Source organism: Capra hircus, chromosome 11 (genome assembly GCF_001704415.2).
Source record: "Capra hircus breed San Clemente chromosome 11, ASM170441v1, whole genome shotgun sequence".
NCBI classification, from domain to species: Eukaryota; Metazoa; Chordata; class Mammalia; order Artiodactyla; family Bovidae; genus Capra; species Capra hircus.
Genome location: NC_030818.1, coordinates 9,848,045 through 9,868,498, shown reverse-complemented (window position 1 = coordinate 9,868,498; position 20,454 = coordinate 9,848,045). Strand labels below are relative to the sequence as shown.

The 20,454-nt window shown below is 40.4% G+C and overlaps 1 protein-coding gene and 1 pseudogene across 1 annotated transcript in view; both read right to left on the bottom strand.

The window, feature by feature from the left end:
* The window catches only part of M1AP (meiosis 1 associated protein), a 74,617-nt gene extending 60,803 nt beyond the window's left edge, over positions 1-13,814 (bottom strand). The window contains exon 1 of the mRNA XM_005686314.3: positions 13,575-13,814. Within this exon, the coding sequence (XP_005686371.2) occupies positions 13,575-13,814 (240 nt within the window). The remainder of the gene's footprint in view (positions 1-13,574) is intronic.
* LOC108637130 lies at positions 627-1,569 on the bottom strand (annotated as a pseudogene).

Genomic DNA, 20,454 nt, shown 5'->3' with positions numbered 1-20,454 from the left:
ACTAACAGGTATGGGGAAAGATGATAATCGGTCATCTTCAACTGCTCTTGTGACATAAAGAGCAGAAATTGCAGTCTGAAGAGTCTCAACCTCCTCGACACAATCTAGCTGTTACAATGGATGAGGAGGGAGTTGGAAGCATAAGCTCCAGTACAGGAAAAGCAAGATCTTGTTCTCTGACAGGCGGATTAGCTTTCAAAGTAATGGAGGCTTTTAATCCATGCAACCCTTTTTCAGCTTCTCCCAACATCAACAGAGGCCATGAGGCATAGTAATGGCCTCTGAAAAGTCAAACCACATGAAGATCGTGACTTTGGCTCCTCTGTCTGCCTCCTGAGATGATCCAAGGTTGCCCTGGGTACGGGCTGTAATAACAGGAGCACAATTGCAGGAACAATGAAGCACAGGCAGAAGGTGCCTCCAGTTTTACCTCAGTCTTGTTTGTTAGGATGGAGCTGATGTGCCTGTACTGACAGTCAGGAACAATTAGCACAGAGTAGCTCTATCTTCCCAGGGTGTTTTTGGTGAAATTTTGGCTGGGCCGAAATCTGCATCAGTGCGGACAGAGGTTGCAGGACTGGTCTGGGCATCTGGACCGGAGTAGAAAGAGAAACCAAACACAAGTCTGGCCACAAGTGGATTCTGGCACATTCTTAGATGCAGTTAAAAATGTCACGGTGTGCATAAGGAGCAGGCAAAGGAGTTTTCTGTGGGAAGTAATGCCTGTAGGCAGAATAAACTGTCCAGTCTACTCGTGGGGAGGAGCACCCTGCGGTAAAAACAGAGGAGCTCGGGGGCCTCGAGGAAGGTGTTGGTTCGGAAGATGGAGGAGACAATCTTGCCCGTGGTGTTGATGGTGCCTTCGCTGTCTGAGCTGGACTCAGAGTCACTGCTCCCAGAGTAGGCGCCCAGGCCTGGGAGGATGCCGATAGAGACAGCCGCGGACGGGCAGTGGATGGAGGGACTGCTCAGGGAGGTGCTTCCCAGAGACACACAGGACGGGGCTTCTTGATTCTTGTCATCTGGGTCAGGGTCCGATTTCAGTCTTTTCACACTGTTTCCACTCTCTGAACTCTTATGCTTCACAGCTCCTGCCAACAGCTTTGCCTGGGAGAACTTGTTCTTGGTTTCTGTGGGTTTCACAGCTTTCTTCTCCACTTCCTTCTTGTTTTCTGAAGAAATCCCAACCTTGTTGAGATTACTTCTGTGTTCCTTCAGTTCTTTCAGTTCTTCTTCTCTTCGCTGTTTTTCTATTAGTTCTTGCTGCCGAGAAACCTCATCAAGGAAGTTGGTCTCATCTTCGTCTAAGCCTCTTACCATGTTTTTGAATTTGAACTGTTCTTCATACTCCTGCTGCTTCCTGTCTTTCTGTTCTTGTAGCCTTTCATACAGAGACCGAGGGTCATAAACCTCCTCTGGGCATTCTTCAGGATCTTCAGGTTTTCGAACTTTTTCCCATTCTTATCTCCTTTTGCGCCGTTCATCTAGCTCTGCCTCAGATACAAACCTCTTTTTGATAACAAGGTTACCGTCATCCCCTCCATCCATAATGGAACAGTCGCCACAACAAAGTTCCCCCCCTCTTCTGGCCTAAATTTTCCTTTTTAAAATTACTGTGGTTTCTATCTCCTGATTGAACCCCAAATGATACAGTCTGTTCTAGTACTTACACATTTTCAATTTTTACATTTAAATCTTTGATCCATCTGGAATTTATATAGGCATAAGCTGTAAGTAAAAATAGTTGGAAAAGACCCTGATACTGGGAAAGATTGAAAATAGGAGGAGAAGGGGACGACAGAGGATGAGATGGTTGGATGGCATTACTGACTTGATGGACATGAGTTTGAGAAAAGTCTGGGAGTTGGTAATGGACAGGGAAGCCTGGAGTCCTATGGTCCATGGGGTCACAAAGAGTTGGACATGACTGAGTGACTGAACTGAACTGTGAGTGTGAATCTAACTTAATTTTTCTCCGCAACTACCTAGTTTGTTGAATACTGTTTCCAACTAATGTTAAATAGCATCTTTATTATACACTAAATCCCATCATATATTTGGGTCTATTTCTAGACTTTAAATTATATTCTATTGCTTTGTTTTTTCAATTTCCAGTGTCACATTGTTTGAATACCTGTTTAATATTTGAGAGAAAGAATCTCCAGCTATTCTTGTTTTTTGTTTCTAATTTTATTATTAAATATCTATTCTGCTAGAAATTTTACTGGAAGCTACACTGGATTTATAGATTCATTTAGAGATAACTGACATCTTTCTGGACTGAGAGCTCCCAAGAACTAATGACTTTTCGTTTGTTCAAGTCTTCTTTTGTGTTTCTCAATAGCATTTCAATTCATATAAATTTTGCACGTTTATTATTATTTTCATTCATAAGCATTTATTTGATCACTTTGGTTATTATGATGAGAACTTTTCTGCCATTTTAACTTCTAGCTGGTTGTTCTGGAATAACAACCAGAATACAAAGGGTACTTTTGTTCTTGTTCAGTCGCTCAGTCATGTCTCTTTGTGATAGCATGGACTGCAGCACACCAGGCTTCCCTGTCCTTCACTATCTCCCAGAGTTTGCTCAAATTCATGTCCATTGACTCGGTGATGCTATCTAACCATCTCATCCTCTGCCACCCATTTCTCCTTCTGCCCTTGATCTTTCACAGCATCAGGGTCTTTTCCAATGAGTCAGTTCTTTGCATCAGGTGGCCAAAGTGTTGGAGCTTCAGTTTCAGCATCAGTCCTTCTAATTAATATTTACAGTTGATTTTCCTTAGGATTGATTTGCTTGATCACCTTGCTATTGAGAGAGTCAATTCCTAGGCAGGTTGATAAGAAGTCCAGGGTCCCCAAGGAGGAGAAAGGGGTCTGGGGCTCTCAAGGAAGAGACAGGGGTCTGGAATTCTCAAGGAGGAGGAAAAGACACTTTTTCCCCCTCTACATTCCTTTTTTTTTTTTCCCTCTACATTCCATAGTCTTAGTCACATAAAATGCTTTTTTTTTTTTTTAAATCTTTAAGCCTGGAACTGATGATTACACAACAAACAACTCAGTTTAAACTCTGTACTAAGGATTATATAACAACAATGTATCCTGCTTGAGGACAGTTCCTCCTTCTTGAAAATCTTCTGACTAATCCTGTTATAATCAAAATGCAGATAATCACGATGGTGTGATCACTCACCTAGAGCCAGACATCCTGGAATGTGAAGTCAAGTGGGCCTTAGGAAGCATCACTATGAACAAAGCTAGTGGAGGTGATGGAATTCCAGTTGAGCTATTTCAAATCCTAAAAGACGATGCTATGAAAGTGTTGCGCTCAATATGCCAGCAAATTTATTGCTTCCTTCTACTTTTTTGCACTGTTCATTTAAGAATACTGGATTTTGGTTTGCCATTCCCTCCTCCAATGGATCATAACTCTCCATTATGACCTTGTCCATCTTGGGTGGCCCTACACAGCATGGCTTATAGTTTCATTGAGTTACACAATGTTGTGTTTCTGCCGTACAACAATGCGAATCAGCCATAACTATACACATACCAACTCCCTCTTGAGCCTCCCTCCCTCTCTTTCCCTTCCTTCTTTCTTTTTCTTTTTTAGCCACCCCGTGTGGAATTTGGGGTCTTAGTTCCTCAACCAGGGATCAAATTTGCACCTCCTGAAGTGGAAGCATGGAGTCTTAACCACTGGACTGCCAGGTAAGCCCCTCATTTCCTTATTCCTATATTTTAACTTCGTTTTATGTGTGTGATTATATCAGTGAAAATCTTTCCAATACTGTTAGATAACAGTGATGATAGTAAATTTATTTGACTTACACAGAAATATATTCCGGAGAAGGCAATGGCAACCCACTCCAGTACTCTTGCCTGGAAAATCCCATGGATGGAGGAGCCTGGTAGGCTGCAGTCCATGGGGTCGCGAAGAGTCGGACATGACTGAGCGACTTCACTTTCACTTTTCACTTTCATGCCTGGAGAAGGAAATGGCAACCCACTCCAGTGTTCTTGCCTGGAGAATCCCAGGGATCGGGGAGCCTGGTGAGCTGCTGCCTATGGGGTCGCACAGAGTCGGACACGACTGAAGCGACTTAGCGGCAGCAGCAGCAGGAATATATTCAATGTCTTTCATTAAGTAAGATCTGGTTTTTGAGTTGTCATAGACAGACACTATGGGAATAGCCACCCATTCCTAGTTTTTTAAGTTTTTTTTTTTGATGATTGGATATTGCATTTTATTAAATACCTTTTTTAGTACTTATGGAAAAAACACTATCATATTTTTCTTAGATATATTAACATAGTAAACTATATTAATAGATTTCAATATTGCACCATCTCTGCATTCCTGTACATGATTTTTTAAATATGTTGGATTCTACTGTTAATACTTTAGTTGGGATTTTGAGTGAGACGGATTTGTAGTTTTTCTTTCTTTGCAATATTTGTTGCATTTTAAGATCAATATTATGTTATTTTCATAAAAAGAATCTGGAAGGATATTATTTCTTTCTGCAGTATAAAATAGTTAAAAAAATGTAAAGATCTGTCCTTTAAAAGTTTGGTATTATTCCTCTGTAAAACTATTTGGTTCCAGTACTTTATTTTGGGGGAGGGTAGTTCTTTGATAAATTTCCCATTCCTTTTATGGAAAATGGTGAGTTTCTATCTCTTCTGAATTCACTTTTGGTAATTATATTTTCATGGAGAATTATGTATTTCACACAAGTATATCTTCGGTTACTTTCTTTTTACCTTATTTTTTGTATACATGCTTTTCCCACTGCTCTTTCCCTAAAACTAAATTAACTAATAATGGTTGATCTATATTTCCTATTTTCCCCTCAAACAACAAATTTAGATTTATTCATTTGTTCTACCATTTTCTATTTTCATATTCATTACTCTTTGCCTTTATTTTTTCTTTCTTTCAGCTTTCCTTAAGCTTGTTTTTTGTTTTCTTCTTGAGTTGCTTGCTTCATTTCAGTTTTTCTTGTTTACTAATAGAATTAAAAATAATAAAATATACAGTTTAAAGATGATTTTTTCTCTAGCATTGCCTTTTTTGTATCACATATGTTCTGGTATGTAGTGTTTCATTATTATTATTTTCTAGATACACTACAATTTTTGCCTGAATTTCCTCTTTGACTCAAAAGTTATTAAGCAGCATAAAAACGTCCAGGTGGCAGAGACTTTTTGTGCTCTGTGTCTGTTACTTATTTCCAGTTTTATTGCACTGTGTTCAGAGAATGTTGACTGATCTATTTGTAGTTTTTAGAATTCATCTAAGTTTTGGGGTTTATTTGTGGCTTAATATCCTGTCAACTTTTGCGAATATTCCATGAGCACTTCAGGAAGGTGCAGATTTTTTAAATACTTATATTTCTTTTAAAAATGTTGATACTATATTATTTGGTAATTGGTATTCAAAACTGTTATATTTTTAATAGACTCCCCCTCCAGGAAGCCCTCTGTATTGAATATATTTCTTATGCATCTCTTGATAATTCTCTACTCTTCCCTGCTTTGTGTTGATATTATAGTGCCATACTTAGTCTTGTTTAGTGCTTTTTGCTGCAAATTCAATGATGTCTGATATTAAATTCATTTTTTTTTGGTAGGGGTACATTTGCTTAACCTTTGCCCTTCCTTTTATTTTCAACTTTTCTGAATCACTTTGTTACAGTCTCTTGAATACAGAATTTTGTTTTGCAATCAAATCTGTGCTTTTTAAACGTTTTAACAGGTAAGTTTAGGACACATTTATTAATGTGACAGATATAGTTATTTTTAGTAATATTATTTTAAGGTATACACTGTTTGCATAAATTTTGAAAAATCACTATACTGTGTAAATTTGTCTGCTCTATTATGTTTTTCTTGTCATAATTAGAAAGGTTTGTATTTGTTCTAGTGGTTGTATTTATAATTCCATGTTTATAATTCCTGTAAGTTATTTATTAATATCCATTAATGAGCTATGAAAATCTCCACTATACAATCATAAAATTTGTACATTTCATTTTCTTACTCTCCCCACCCTACTCAATTATAGTTTATTATATTATCTTTGGGCTTCCAAGGTGGCTCAGTTCTGAAGAATCTGTCTCAAATGTAGGAGATACAGGTTTGATCCCCGGGTCAGAAAGATCCTCTGGAGAAGGAAATGGCAACCCACTCCAGTATTCTTGCCATGGGAATCCCATGGACAGGGGGGCCTACCGGACTACAGTCCTTGGGGTTGCAAAGAGTTGGCCATAACCTAGTGACTAAACAGCAGCAACATATTATCTGTATTGGAGTTTATCTTTATATTACTTTATATAATATATTCCCATTATTTGCCACTTTTAAATGATTCTATTGAAGATCAGCTAGTAAGGATAAGAAAATAAATGTAATAGCCAAATTACAGCACTACTGATCTTCAAATACATTGTAGGTCTTATATGATTTAAATAACTTCTTTGCTCTCAAAAAAAAGGTAAAAGAATTGATAAAATCTTCACAATATTGGAATTCTATTGAAACTCTTTGAGAGATTAATCATTTTAGAATTTATTTATATTAACAGCACAATGGATATAAAGGGAATTCTAATATTTTAATTATGAATCCTTTGCCAAGATTCCTCATGAAAAGTTCACAATTATTTTATTATACTTATAAGTCAAATATGAGGAGATAAATTGAAGTGTTCAACTTAGGCAAGACTCCCTACCTGCTCTCTTTCTCCATTTATATTTTGAGCTAACTCTGCAGATAGAAAATGTCCGATACTTAGATAGGTCAGAGAAAATGGATTTAAACAAAGACTGGACTCTTCTGTACATAAGGTGAGCTTCCCAGGTGGCCCAGTGGTAAAGAATCCACCTGCCAATGCAGGAACTGCAGGAGACATGGGTTTGATTCCTGGTTGGAAATGATTCCTGGAGGAGTAAATGGCAACCCATTCTAGTATTCTTGCGTAGGAAACCCCATGGACAGAAGAGCCTGGCGGGCTACAGTTCATGGGGTCACAAAGGAGTCAGACACGACTGAGTGTGAGCACGGATACAGGGATACACAAGGTAATGGCATTGCTTCAGTGATTTTCTTGAGCTTTTGACCATGGTTGAACTTATCGATCTTCTGGAAGGAAATTTTGACTTCTGATCTTTCCTGACTTACTAGTCAGTGGTTTTTAGTCTAGAACTGTCTGTCTTTCCTAATAGAGTGATTAAGGGATCAAGGGATTCACCTAGAGACAAATGTACTGAGTACCAGAGGCACAGAACATAGTCACTAGAAGAAGGAAATAAAAATCCTTTTACTTTTGTTTGGGACATAAGCTCATCTCCCAGAAGCTTCCTATGCTGGATATTTTCTGTTTGCCCTTCCAGACCACTCTCAACTTTTCTCCACCCCTGTTGCCAGACAGAAGATAGATATTACAGCCAAATGTGGTCATGGGACAGACATGCACAAGGAAAATGGCGCAGTAGAACATACTTGTCATATGGGTCATATGGCTGTAAACATCACTATCACTGTCACTCTGTCCGCAGTGTGCTTGTACGAAACTCCAGCTTTATGGAGTGAGAATTTTACATTTTGTTTAGTCATTCACCAGTTAATACACATTTGCATCTCTGTTGTTTAGTGGGTACAGATTTAAGATTGCTGTCTTCTTGGACGTTCCTGGGAGTCCAATGGTTAAGAATCTCCCTGCCAGTGCCAGGGACATAGGTTTGATTCCTGGTCTGGGAAGATTCTGCCTGACGTAACTAAGCCCATATTGAGCCCACATTCTACAGCCTGTGAGCCACAGCTACTGAAGCCTGTGAGCCTTGAGTCCGTGCTCCACAACAAGAGAAGCCACCACAATGGTGGCGCTGCAACTAGAGAACAGTCCCCGCTTGCTGCAACTAGAGAAAGTCCATGAGTCGCAACGAAGCCATAAGTATTAAAAAAAAAAGATTTCTGTCTTCTTGTTGGACTGACTCTTTTTTTTTCTTTTGGAAATTAAAAAAAAATTATAGTTGATATACAGTGTTGTGTTAGATTCAGGTGTATAGCAAAGTGAATCATATATATTGATTATTACAAGATCTTGAACATAGTTCCCTAGCTATACAGTAGTGGGATTGCTGAATCATATGGTAACTATTTTTAGTTTTTTAAAGAACCTCCATACTGTTCTCTATAGCGGCTAAACCAATTTACATTCCCACCAAAGTGTAGGAGGGTTCCTTTTTTTCCACAACCTCTCAGGCATTTATTACTTGTAGATTTTTTGGATGATGGCCATTCTGACTGGTGTGAGGTGATACCTCACCACAGTCATTCGTATTTGCATTTCTCTAATAATTAGATTATTGAGCATCTTTTCCTGTGCTTGTTCGTCATCTATATGCCTTCTTTGGAGAAATGTCTATTTAGGTCTTTTGCCCATTTTTCATTTTTTTTTTTATATAGAACTGTTTGATATTGAGCTGTTTGTATATTTTGGACAGTAAGCCCTTGTCAGTCACATAATTTCCAGTTTCTCCCATTTTGTAGGTTGTCTTTTCATTTTGGTTATGGTTTCCTAGTTTGATTAGGTCTCATTTGTTTGTTTTTGCCCTTATTTCTTTTGCTTTGGGAGACTGACCTAAGAAAACATGGCTGCAATTTACTTCGGAGAATGTTTTGCCTATGTTCTCTTCTAGGAGTTTTATGTTGCCATGCTTCATATTTTAAGTCTTTAAGCTTTTTTGAGTTTATTTTTACATATGGTGTGAGGGAGTGTTCTAACTTCATTGGTTTACACCTGGCTGTCCAGCCTTTCCAAAACCACTTGCTGAAGACACAGTCTTTGCTCCATTGTATATTCTTGCTTCCTTTGTTAAAGATTAATTGCCTGCAGGTGTGTGGGCTTATTCCTGAGCTGTCTATTCTGTTCCATTAATCCATATGTCTGTTTTTGTGCCAGTACCATGCTTTTTTTTTGTCTACACCACATGGCATGTAGGATCTTCCCATGGCCCCTGCAGTGGAAGCGTGGAGTCTTAACCACTGGACCACCAAGAAGCCCCCATGCTGTTTTGATTCTTGTAGTTTTGTAATATTTTCTGAAGTCTTGGCTCGGGGGATGGTTATGCCTCCAGTTTTGTTCTTTATCTTCAGGATTGATTTGACAATCCTAGGCCTTTGGTTCCCTATAAATTTTAGGATTATTTATTCTAGTTCTGCGACTCTTTTATCATTGTGTGTGTGTGTGTGCTCAATTGCTGTCATGTCTGACTTGTTCAACCCCATGGACTGTAGCCCACCAGGCTCCTCTACCCATGGCATCTTCCAGGCCACTGGAAAGAGGGAGTGCCACTTTCTACTCCAGGGGATCTTCCCAACCTAGCAATCAAATCCTCATCTCTAGCATCTCCTGCATTGGCAGGTGGATTCTTTACTACTAGTGCCACCTAGGAAGCCACATTTTATTAGGTTCACTGTTCTGATTGTTACCATGGGATATCTTTCCCCATCCTTTTACTTTCAACCTGCTTTTATTGTGTTTGAAGCTGGTTTCTTGTAGATAGAATACAGTTGGATAATCCCTCCATTTCCACCAATCTCTTAATTTATTGCCACGTTGAGTGGCTTGGGGGATCCTAGTTCCCTGAGCAGGGATCAAACTTGACCTCTTAGCAGTGGAAGCAGAGAGTCTTAACCACTGGACTGTCAGGGAATTCTCTCTTTCAATTGGTTAATTGAAACTGTTTACATTTAATATAATTATTGGTATGTCAGCCTATCAGGTGTTTTTGGGCTTTTTTTGCTTTCTGTTTGTTCCCTCAGGTTTTCATTTCTCTGTTTTCTTTTACCGTTGGATTACTTGACTATTTTCTTAAAATTCCATTTTGACTTATCTATAGAGTTTCTGAGTGTGTCTCTTTACACAAATTTTTTTAAGTGGTTGTTTTAAGTGTTACATTATTCATACATATATCTTTATCACAGTATACTGTTGTCAATATTTTATCATTTTGAATGCATAAGAACGTTAATTTTCTTAAGTCCTTTTATCCTCCCATTTATAATGTAATTATCCTAAGTAGTTCCTCTATATACACTAACAACCGTATCAGACAATGTTACAATTTTTCTTTCAATTGTCAAATATAATTTAGAAGATTCTGTAGAAAATCTATTATATTTATCTATATTTTAATTCTTTCTATTTTTTCTTCCTTCTGGATATTCCAAGAGCCTGTATAATTTCCTTTTTGTTTCAAGAACTCCCTTTAGTCATTCTGATAAGGTAGGTCTGTTGGTGACAAACTCTTAGCTTTCCTTCGTCTGAGAATATCTTGATTTCTGAATCATTCCTTAAGGATATTTTTACTGGATAGAGTTCTACGTTAGCAGTTCTTTTCTTTCAGCATTTGAAAAATGTGACACTTCCTCTGGCCTTCGTAGTTTCCAATTTAAAAAAATCTATTACTTGAATTGTTTCTCCCTTATAGGTAAGGTGTCAGTGTCCTGCTCTCAAAAATTTTTCCTTGTCTTTGTTTCAAGAATTTTAATTATGATGTGTCTTAGAATGGATTTCTGTAGCCTCTTGAATCTTTAGATTTATAACTCTTGCCAAATTTGGGAAATTTCTAGTGATTATTTCTTTAAATATTTTCCTAGTCCCACCCTCCTCTTTCTCGTTCTTCTTGGACTGTGATAATATATTAGCTTTCTGTTATAGTCTCACAGATCCCTGAGGCTTTGTAAAATTTTTTAAGTCTCTTTTCTCTCTGTTACTCAGATTGGGTAATTTCTATTCTATTTTCAAGTTCCTTTGACTTCTTATTTTGCTGTTGAGCCTGTTTATAGTAGATTTTTTGTTTTTTAAAACTGAGTATTACATTTTTCAGTTCTAAAATTTCTATCTGGTTTTTCTTTATATTTCTCTTTCTTTGGTGAGACTTTATATTTTTCCATTTAAGCATGTTAATAACTGCTTGTTGGAACATTTTTATGATGGCTACTTTGAAACCCTTTTCAGATAATTCTAACATCTGTGTTATCTCAATGTTTGTTGTCTCTTTTAAGTTTAGATTTTCCTGTTTCTTGATAATCATGGGAGTTTTTTTTAATTGTATTCTGGACATTTTGGGTTTTATGCTGTAAGAATGAATCCTGTTTAAATCTTCTGTTTTAGCAGGACTTTTTTGTTACTGCACCAGTGAAGGAAGTGGTTTCCACATAATTATTGCCAGATTGGGGTGTGACTCTATTTGGTTTCTAATTATATCCCAGAAGGGAGGGTGTCTTGTTATCTCTGGGTGGGGGTGGAAGTTCAGGTTCCTCATATGCCCCCCAGTGACACTTTGGGAATAGAGAAGCTTCATTACCATTACGCATTTCACTAGGAAGAAACTCCTGTAACTTTTGGCTTCCCACTAGGCTTTCACTGACACCACTCTGCCTTGGAGGCAAAAAGATGCCCCATTGCCACTCCCCACATGGCCTCCACTCTGCTGCCTCCAATACCACCTCAATAGGGAGGGGGTGAAATAGTTACCCTGTTAAAGTTGAATGGGTTGAGGGGAGTCCAGGCTACCATGTGGCTTCATGGACACTATGTGGGAGGAGGTCTTATTCACACTAGGTAGGAATCAAAGTCCTGGCTTTCCATTGGTTCTTTTCTGACTATACCAACAGCAAGGCTGTCTTAGGAAAGAAGGGAATTTACTAGAATCTCTGAAGTCTTTTGGGTGGGTGGGGGATGAAAGAATACTGGAGTGGGTTGCCATTCCCTTCTCCAGGAGATTTTTCTGCCGAATCATGGAGAAAGGAAGAGAGTTCCAGAAAAACATCTATTTCTGCTTTATTGACTATGCCAAAGCCTTTGACTGTGTGGATCACAGTAAACTGTGGAAAATTCTGAAAGAGATGGGAATACCAGACCATCTGACCTACCTCTTGAGAAACCTATATGCAGGTCAGGAAGCAACAGTTAGAACTGGACATGGAACAATAGACTGGTTTCAAATAGGAAAAGGTGTATGTCAAGGCTGTATATTGTCACCCTGCTTATTTAACTTCTATGCAGAGTACATCATGAGAAACGCTGGGCTGGAAGAAGCACAAGCTGGAATCAAGATTGCTGGGAGAAATATCAATCACCTCCGATATGCAGATGATACCACCCTTATGGCAGAAAGTGAAGAGGAACTCAAAAGCCTCTTGATGAAGGTGAAAGGGGAGAGTGAAAAAGTTGGCTTAAAGCTCAACACTCAGAAAATGAAGATCATGGCATCCGGTCCCATCACTTCATGGGAAATAGATAGGGAAACAGTGGAAACAGTGTCAGACTTTATTTTTTGGGGCTCCAAAATCACTGCAGATGGTGATTGCAGCCATGAAATTAAAAGACGCTTACTCCTTGGAAGGAAAGTTATGACCAACCTAGACAGCATATTCAAAAGCAGAGACATTACTTTGCCGACTAAGGTCCGTCTAGTCAAGGCTATGGTTTTTCCTGTGGTCATGTATGGATGTGAGAGTTGGACTGCAAAGAAAGCTGAGCACCGAAGAATTGATGCTTTTGAACAGTGGTGTTGGAGAAGACTCTTGAGAGTCCCTTGGACTGCAAGGAGATCCAACCAGTCCATCCTAAAGGAAATCAGTCCTGGGTGTTCTTTGGAAGGACTGATGCTAAAGCTGAAACTCTAGTACTTTGGCCACTCATGCAAAGAGCTGACTCATCGGAAAAGACTCTGATGCTGGGAGGGATTGGGGGCAGGAGGAGAAGGGAACGACAGAAGATGAGATGGCTGCATGGCATCACCGACTTGATGGACATGAGTTTGGGTGAACTCCAGGACAGGGAGGCCTGGTGTGCTGCAGTTCATGGGGTCGCAAAGAGTCGGACACGACTGAGCGACTGAACTGAACTAAACTGAACTGAAGTCTTTCCCATCCCTGAGACTCTGAACTTTGTAAAGGGGAGGAAGTAAAAAATTGAGTTTGTTTGAGGAGGAAAAGAGTTTTCTATATGTGAGGGAGCTTGGTAAAAGCATTGCCCTTGGCCCATCCTTTGCCTTCTGAAACTAGGGGGAGTTTCACCTGAGTCCTGTGTAAAAAATATTTTCATGTTTCTGCACAGATGGGGCTTTCTGAGCAAAAAACTAGAACCTGGGTCAAAAGACAAGTTTTAGAAGTTAAAGGGTGGTAGAGTAACCAGAGACTTCTGAAGAAATTTAGCGATTTATTTCCTTGTGCTTACATTTCCAAGGGGGATGACAGAGGTCAGCTGCTTACATTCCAAAGGACTGTAAATGCCAAGATTTCTCTCTCTCAGGAGTGGAGGTGGGGGGCAAGACATGGCTTATTTACACTCTCATATTAATAATTTTGGGGTTCTCTTCCTTCAGTACAAATCCCCTGTGTGTAGGATGATATGAGGCTCTCACTGTGTTGCCTGTGAGTTATGGGTATGGGGAGCGGGCACAGTTACTGCTTTAAGCAATAATAACTGATCTCTGTTCCAGAACCCTCACCTCTGCTTTCAGGATAAAATGAACAAGTATAGATATACTCACCACAAAAGGGAGGATGCACTCGTGCTGATTTTGTACAATGTATAAGCTGAAGAGAGGGATGCGGCTGGGGCCCATCAAGCTGCAGGCTAGAGAGAAAAAGTTCTGCAGAGCCTCACAGAGGTTGGAGCAGACATCAGCCCAGGATGGTAGAGCAATATGCACAATGAGAAGCCTCGGAGGTTGCTGGTACATCTGTGTGGGATTAGAGGGCCTTTTACTAGCTATTTGCCCATGATACATGGCAGCCAGACCAGAGGTGGACCCGTAGCCACCACTGAGATAGTCTCTACACCTGTAAGGAAGAAAAGAGAAATCACTGGTTTTCGTAAAACTGAAGGTTGAAACAATGAACACAGATCTAGTAGACTAAGCTCAGAAAGAAGTCAAACCAGGTGATGATTCAGGTTTCTCTGCCGCTGCTGTTAAGTTGATTCAGTTGTGTCCTACTCTGTGCGACCCCAGAGATGGCAGCCCACCAGGCTCCCCCGTCCCTGGGATTCTCCAGGCAAGAACACTGGAGTGGGTTGCCATTTCCTTCTCCAATGCATGAAAGTGAAAAGTGAAAGTGAAGTCGCTCAGTCGTGACTGACCCTCAGCGACCTCATGTACTGCAGCCCACCAGGCTCCTCCATCCATGGGATTTTCCAGGAAAGAATACTGGAGTGGGCTGCCGTTGCCTTCTCCTCAAGTGTCTCTAGGCTATCCTAATCTTAACAGCTGCCAAGGTATCCAGATGTTTGCCTGTAATGTAAGGCTGAGGATGATTAGCAATGTTGAATGGAACTAATCAAAAAAGTCAAACTACAGTCTCAAAGTAAGCTATCTGCCCTCAGGAACTTTGTTTCTTTACTGGCATTGTACTGTAGTATAATTTGTCTCCCTGACTGCCTCTCCCATTGTACTGTGAGCTTCCCAAGGATAGAGAAATTACCAATTCTGTATATCAGAGCTTAGCAAAGTGTTTATTTTGTACATAGTAATTCTTAAAAATGAAAAATATAACTACATTTTCACCCTCCAAGACTCACTCAAAACCCTTTATGATTTGATCTTCAGTCTTATTGGAGGCTATTCTTTACCTCAAGTTTTTCACTGAAATAAAACCAAGTATACCATCAACTTCAGTGCATTTGCTCATGCTGTTTTCTCCAGCCCTGCCTTTTTTCTTTACTGGCTACTTACACTTATCCCCAGGGCTCAGATTTGGAAAGGCGAACAAATGAAAACTTGGAACAAACATCAGCAATGAGAAGGGAACATCATTACAAATACTCAAACATGGAAAAGGTTACAAAAGGATATAATGAACAACTTTATACCAGGAAGTTTAATAAAATGGACAAATTTCTAGGAAACCATATTTAACAAACACTAAATCAAAAAGAAATTAAAAAAAAATAGCTTATAACCAGTGAAAAGATGTAATTGGTAGGCAAATATGTTCCCATGAAGTAAACTACAGGACCACATAATTCCACTGATGAATTCCATATTACTCTCATAGATCAAGAATTTCAAACAGATTCTTGCAGAGCACAGGAGAACACCACTCATTTTAGTAGGTTGGCATAACTTTTGATACCCAAATCAGATCATTTTTTATAAGAAAAAAATTATAGGACAATCTCATCCATGAACTTCGATGTAAGAATCCTAAGCAAATTGAAAAAAATCAATATATAAAAGGAATAACACATCATCACCAAGCTGGGTTAATCTCAAGAACATAAGGTTGACATAACATTAGAAAAAGTCACTGTAATTCATCACATTGAAAGATTAAATATTATATGATCATCTCAATAGGTGCAGGAAAACAACATTCATACATGATAAAGAATCAACCTCAGTAAACAAGTAGACAATAGGAATAATCTGACAAAATGTTTTATAAAAACAAGCAAATACAGTTCTTAATGTTGATCCGAAAGTTTTCCAAGACAAGGAGGCTGCTATCATCACTTCAACGCAGTAGTGAAGGTAGCAATAAGGCAAGACAAATAAATGGCACATTAAAAAAAAAAGGGACTGCAATAGAAGAAATAAAACTGTCACTGTTTGCCAAGATGATATGATTGATTGTTCATACAGAAAATCTAAAAGAATATAAAGATTTTATAATTTCATAATTTTCCCCAAAGCTCTCATCTTTTATTAAATTTTATTTTTAGAGATGGGCTTCCCAGGTGGCTTAGTGGTAGAGAATCCACCTGCCAAGAAAATCGACCCTGAATATTCATTGGAAGGACTGATGCTGAAACTGAAGCTCCAATACTTCGGCCACCTGATGTGAGGAGCTGACTCATTGAAAAAGACCCTGATGCTGAGGAAGATTGTGGGCAGGAGGAGACGGGGTTGATAGAAGATGAGATGTTTGGATGGCATCACCGACTTAATGGATTTGAGTTTGCGCAGAGCCTGGTGTGCTGCAGTCCATGCGGTTAGAATCGGACTAATTTAGCGACCGAACAACAAAGGAAGGAGTGTGGGTTTAATCCCTGGGTTGAAAAGATTCCTTGTAGAAGGAAATGGCAACCCACTCAATATTCTTGCCTGGGAAATCCCATGGACAGAGGAGACAAGTGGGATACAGTCAATGGGGGTTGCAAAACAGTCAGACGCGCTCCGTTGTGTGCTAGATCAAGTGTGCTAGATTCTTGTTGTTCAGTTGTGTCCAACTCTTTGCAACCCTGTGGACTGCAGTATGCCAGGCTTCCCTGTCTTCCACTATCTCCCAGAGTTTGCTCTAACTCATGCCCATTAAGTCCATCATGCCATCCAACCATCTCATCCTGGGTCACCCCCTTCTCCTCCTGCCCTCAATCTTTCCCAGCATCAGGGTCTTTTCCAATGAGTCTGCTCTTCACATGAGGTTCTCAATAGTTATCTACTGTATACAGACTATCAATAGTGTATATATGTCAATCCCAATCTCCCAATTCATCACCCCATCCCACAGTCATTTTTAGACTGTACAATTCCAATACTGCTCTTTAAATGAAGTAAAAGGCAGCTTTCTATTAAACGTGATAAATTAATGCATCTAATGCATATGGGCATGGTTCTAAGCAGCATCTGACTATTTCCTATCTTATCTTATCCTATACTCTCCACTTTTGACAAGAATGCCCACTTATTGATGTTCTTCTGTAAACAGGTTAAATCTGGGCCTTGAACCACCAAAAGCCATCAAGTTACTCCCTTACCAAAAAACCTTTCAATGGCCTCCACATAACACTTGGAACAAAATCTGCAATCTCTACCCTGGCTCCAAAATTCTGCAGGCATCTTCCTCCCAACTCTCTGTCTTCATACCATGAGACACCCCGCCAATCCCTTCCTTCACCCTCCTTGCCCTTGCCGGCACCCTTCACCTCCCCAAGGCAGTTGGCCCTGTGCTTTGGATCCTGCCCTTGGATATTCTCTTTTGAGTAGTCCCCTCCTTAACCTTACTCATCCATTAGGTCTCAAACTTCAGGTCTTTGTAGCTTAGGACCCTTTAATAAGCCCCTATAAAAGCGCCTGTAACTTCTATATTGGACACTTTATGTGTTATGAGTCAATGTTTCTCCCTCCCCCAAGGCTGCATTAAAAATTCCATGATCCTAAATACCTTTGCTTTCGTGAACCCTTATTTGAAAGACAGACAAGGCAATGGCAACCCACTCCAGTACTCTTGCCTGGAAAACCCCAGGGACGGAGGAGCCTGGTAGGCTGCAGTCCATGGGATCGCTACAAGTCAGACATGACTGAACGACTTCACTTTCACTTTTCACTTTTATGCATTGGAGAAGGAAATGGCAACCCACTCCAGTACTCTTGCCTGGAAAATCCCAGGGATGGCGGAGCCTGGTGGGCTGCCGTCTATGGGGTCGCACAGAGTCGGACATGACTGAAGCGACTTAGCAGCAGCAGCATTTAAAAGAAAAACAAATTAAACATTTTCGTAGGCCCTCAAATTTCATTCCCCCACCCTTGTAAGAAAAACCAAACGAAACCGAACCCCTTTTCTTTGACCCAAAGGTTTCACTGTTGCCTATTGATTTACAAGAAGTTAACATATTTTCCTGCCCCCCTCCCACTCAAAGTGTCTTGGGCTGTCAGCAGGGCACCTACGCGGCCTGCCGGACCGGCCGCCTAGCCCCCAGGCGCGGGAGGGTCAGCAGAGGAGGAGGCGCGGCTGGGCCCGCCCTGTCAGAACCGCGAGCGGCAGGCGGCTTCAGACACGCGTCTGACCTGGGCCTCCGGGCGGCAGGCTTCCCTGGCAGCTGACCGGGCCTGCCTGCCGACACCCCGTGAGGGCAGGCCCGAGCTCAGCCCAAGCCTTTCCTGCGAAGCGCTGCCCGCAACCCGGCTCCCAGCTTTTGGTCCCCTACCCTGTTCCCACACCTGCAGAGAACCCCCACTTCGTGAAGGCAAAGACCCGGCTACCGGACCCTTCCGGCCGTCGGCGTGCCCCACCGCCTCTGAGGGCGCCCCCCTCAGGCTGGGCGGCTCGCTGCTGACGCCTCCTCAGGGTCCGCTTGAGGCTGCTCTTTGGGATGGCAGTCTTCAAGGCTGCACCAGGGTTAACAGCTCTTCTTTGGCGCTTAGGTAGAGTTTCGGATTTGTGTTGAGAATATTATGCCAAACCCGACACCTCCTCAAGCTACTCTTACCCCATGAAACTCCAGCGGTATCCCAGTCTTATTCCTGGGTTCACTCATTGACTGTCACTCTTTTTCTTCCAACTTTATTGAGATATGTGATTGACGTCCAGTACTGCTTTAACTTACGTACATCACGAAAGGCTTACCACAATAAATTTACTGAATATCCATCATCTCACATAGATACACAATTAAAAATTTTTTAAAAACACATTTTTTCTTATGATGAGACCTCTTAGGATTTACGCTCTTTAACAACTTCCATATATAACACATAGCACTGTTATTTACATTGTACATTATATCCCTAGTACTTACTTATATTATAACTGGGATTTTGTACTTTTTGATTGCCTTCATCCAACCCAACCTGCCTCTGTCTCTGGTAACCACAAATCTGATCTCTTTACTATGAGTTTTTTTTCCTTGTGTTTTTGAAGTATAATTGACCTTTAAAATTATGTTAGTTCCTGTTAGACAACATAGCGATTTGGTATTTCTATACATTTCAAACTGAATATCACAATGCATCGTTCCTTTGTCACTGTGCAAAGATATTACATAGTTCAGTTCAGTTCAGTTCAGTCGCTCAGTCGTGTCAGACTCTTTGTGACCCCATGAATCGTTACTGACTATATTGCCGCACTGTACATTTCATACCTGTAACTAATTTATTTTGCAACTAGAAGTTTGTACCTGTTACTCCCCCTCACTTATTTCATTCCATACTCCCCTCTCCCTGCCACCCCGACCCCCCACCCTCTGGCAACCCCCTGTTTGTTCTATCTATACTCTGTTTTGTTATGGTTGACTGTTCATTTTGTTTTTTAGATTCCACATATAAGCGAAATCATAAAATACTGTAATTGTCTGACTCATTTCACTTTAGCCTAACACTTTCTAGGTGCAACCATGTGGTTGCAAGTGGCAAGATTTCAGTAATTAAATGGCTGAGCAGTATCCTGTTGTATACATGTGCATGATTGTGTGTGTGTGTGCTAAACCGCTTTAGTCGTGTCTGACTCTGTGCGACCCGATGGACTGTAGCCGCCAGGCTCCTATGTCCGTGGGATTCTCCAGGCATGAGTACTAGAGTGGGTGGCCATGCCCTCCTCCAGGGGGAATCTTCCTGATCCAGGGATCAAACCCAGGTCTCTTACATCTACTGCACTGGCAGACAGGTTCTTTACCACTAGCACCACCTGGGAAGCCCCATATATGTGCATATATATTTGTACACACAGGTATATCACATCTGCTTTATCCATTCATTTATTGATGGGCTCTTGGGTTGCTTCTGTATCTTGGCTATTGTAAATAATGCTGTAGTGAACATAGAGATGCATGTATCTTTTCTTTTTTTTTTCTTTTTTTAAAAATTAGTCTATTTTTTATTTTTTACATGTTATTAGTTTTTTATTTTTTTAATTTTAAAATCTTTAATTCTTACATGCGTTCCCAAACATGAACCCCTCTCCCACCTCCCTCCCCATAACATCTCTGTGGGTCATCCCCATGCACCAGCTCCAAGCATGCTGTATCCTGCGTCAGACATAGACTGGCGATTCAATTCTTACATGATAGTATACATGTTAGAATGCCATTCTCCCAAATCATCCCACCCTCTCCCTCTCCCTCTGAGTCCAAAAGTCCGTTATACACATCTGTGTCTTTTTTCCTGTCTTGCATACAGGGTCGTCATTGCCATCTTTCTAAATTCCATATATATGTGTTAGTATACTGTATTGGTGTTTTTCTTCCTGGCTTACTTCACTCTGTATAATCGGCTCCAGTTTCATCCATCTCATCAGAGCATGTATCTTTTCTAATCAGTGTTTTCATTTTCTTCAGACAAATATGCAGGAGTGGAATTCCTGAATCCTATGGTAGTTCTACTTATAATTTGTCGAGGAATCTCCATGCCTGTTTCCATAGTGCCTGCACCAATTTAAATTCCCACCATCAGTGTATGAGGGTTCCCTTTTCTCCACACCCTTGCCAACACGTTATTGTTGTCCTTTTGATAATAGCCATAGTGACAGATGTGAGGTGACATCTCATTGTGATTTCAATTTGCACTTCCCTGATATTAATAATCTTGACCATCTTTTCATGTCCCTGTTGCCCATCCGTATGTCTTCTGAATGAATAAAGTGGACTTATGAACATGCTCTTGGAACTGAACTTGTTCATATGTAGTGGACTTACTATAGTTCTTAGTGCATAGAAAT